Source organism: Trichechus manatus, unplaced genomic scaffold (assembly GCF_000243295.1).
Source record: "Trichechus manatus latirostris isolate Lorelei unplaced genomic scaffold, TriManLat1.0 scaffold00135, whole genome shotgun sequence".
NCBI lineage: Eukaryota > Metazoa > Chordata > Mammalia > Sirenia > Trichechidae > Trichechus > Trichechus manatus.
In genome coordinates, this window is record NW_004444071.1 from 6634048 (window position 1) to 6635485 (window position 1438).

Genomic DNA, 1438 nt, shown 5'->3' on the forward strand with positions numbered 1-1438 from the left:
AAAGTCATTGTATGTTCTTCAAATAGTTTTATAGTCCAAAATGAAGCAATTGATTGAATACCCCATAATTTTAGAGATTCTGTAAGGACTCAAATATATAGCAACTCCCTGTGTTCTGAGATATTTTGGGGGGTGTGGTGGGGATGGGGTGTGCTTGACTTATATTCAAGTATATTCAGTATTTTCTGTTAAATAATGTCACTGATTATTAGGAAGTTAAAATAAGAAGAAAACTGGCCAATGTCTTGTGTAAGAATTGAGATTTTATCCAGTTTGATCATAGGACATGCAGGAGTTGAAAATGCATCCAGTATTTTTAACTTCCATCTGTTACTAGATTTCTAAGACTCATTAACAACCTTAGATTATTTGGGATGCCTATTAAAACAACTCAATTTACTATTACTTGTTTACTCATTTATTTTTCCCAATACCTATGAACTCAAGGGCAGAGACTCTATCTAACTCACCTTTGTAACGCTAACACTTTAGCAAATCCTTGATATGTAATGGGTACTAAATAAATGTTTCCTAAGTGAAAGATTAAAGTAATAAATGAATAAATTAATGAACTTATTCTAAAATTTGAGCATAATTTGATAATAGATCATTCAAAAATAAATGTATCCTTTAATTAGAAAGTCTCGATTGATGTTTAAGGTAGTACTGTAAACTTTACAGTGAAGATCATATAATCAATTTGATTGCATAGTTAACATTATTTAATTATTTCAGACAGTGCCTGAGAGGATCATGTTAGAGTTGCCAGTGCAACATTTAGGACTATCTTCAGACTCTGGTATTCGTATTGTTTAAAGAAGTGGATATTTCAATTGCAATTTTACCTCCTGAGCAAAAGAAAAAATTTTTTTTTTTCAAAATATAGTTGAAGTTTTCCATTTAGAAAAAGGCATTTAGTTGTCTGCCTTTGTGTGGACTTTCTGTAGAAATTATATCGTCAAGTCAGAGCAGAAAATGTATAAAATTAATGAATTTTAGTTTAACTGTGAGAGAAATAAATGCATGGAATTCAGGTAGACAGAGACAATTAAAAATTCCAATGTATTTACATTATTGAGTTGTCCTAGGGAGGAGTGATATATTTAAAAGAACGTGGTATAATTTGTAATGCTGGATCATGTTAATCCCCCTTCTATTTGTTGTTTATTTTAATTCAATGCCAGTGTCTAATTATGTAAAATACTTTCAACACCTAGGGTTTCCAGTGCCAAACTTAATAATTTTTCTCGACTGGAGCCAACGCTTCACCTTCTGGGTGTGCAGTTCGATCAGAATGTGGCCCAGAGCATCATGACCGAAAAGCCTGGGGCAGCCACAAAACTTTTATATCAATTGTACATTGCGCTTCAGAAAAAGAAGAAAAGTGGAATGACCAGATTGGAAATGCAAACCATGCAGCCTCTGACAAGTGTAAGAC

General features: G+C 32.6%; 1 protein-coding gene across 1 annotated transcript in view; it reads left to right on the forward strand.

Moving 5' to 3' along the window:
* The window catches only part of SPEF2 (sperm flagellar 2), a 265827-nt gene that overhangs the window by 27871 nt on the left and 236518 nt on the right, over positions 1-1438 (forward strand). The window contains exon 2 of the mRNA XM_012558083.1: positions 1218-1431. Coding sequence (XP_012413537.1) covers positions 1218-1431 — 214 coding nt within the window. The remainder of the gene's footprint in view (positions 1-1217; positions 1432-1438) is intronic.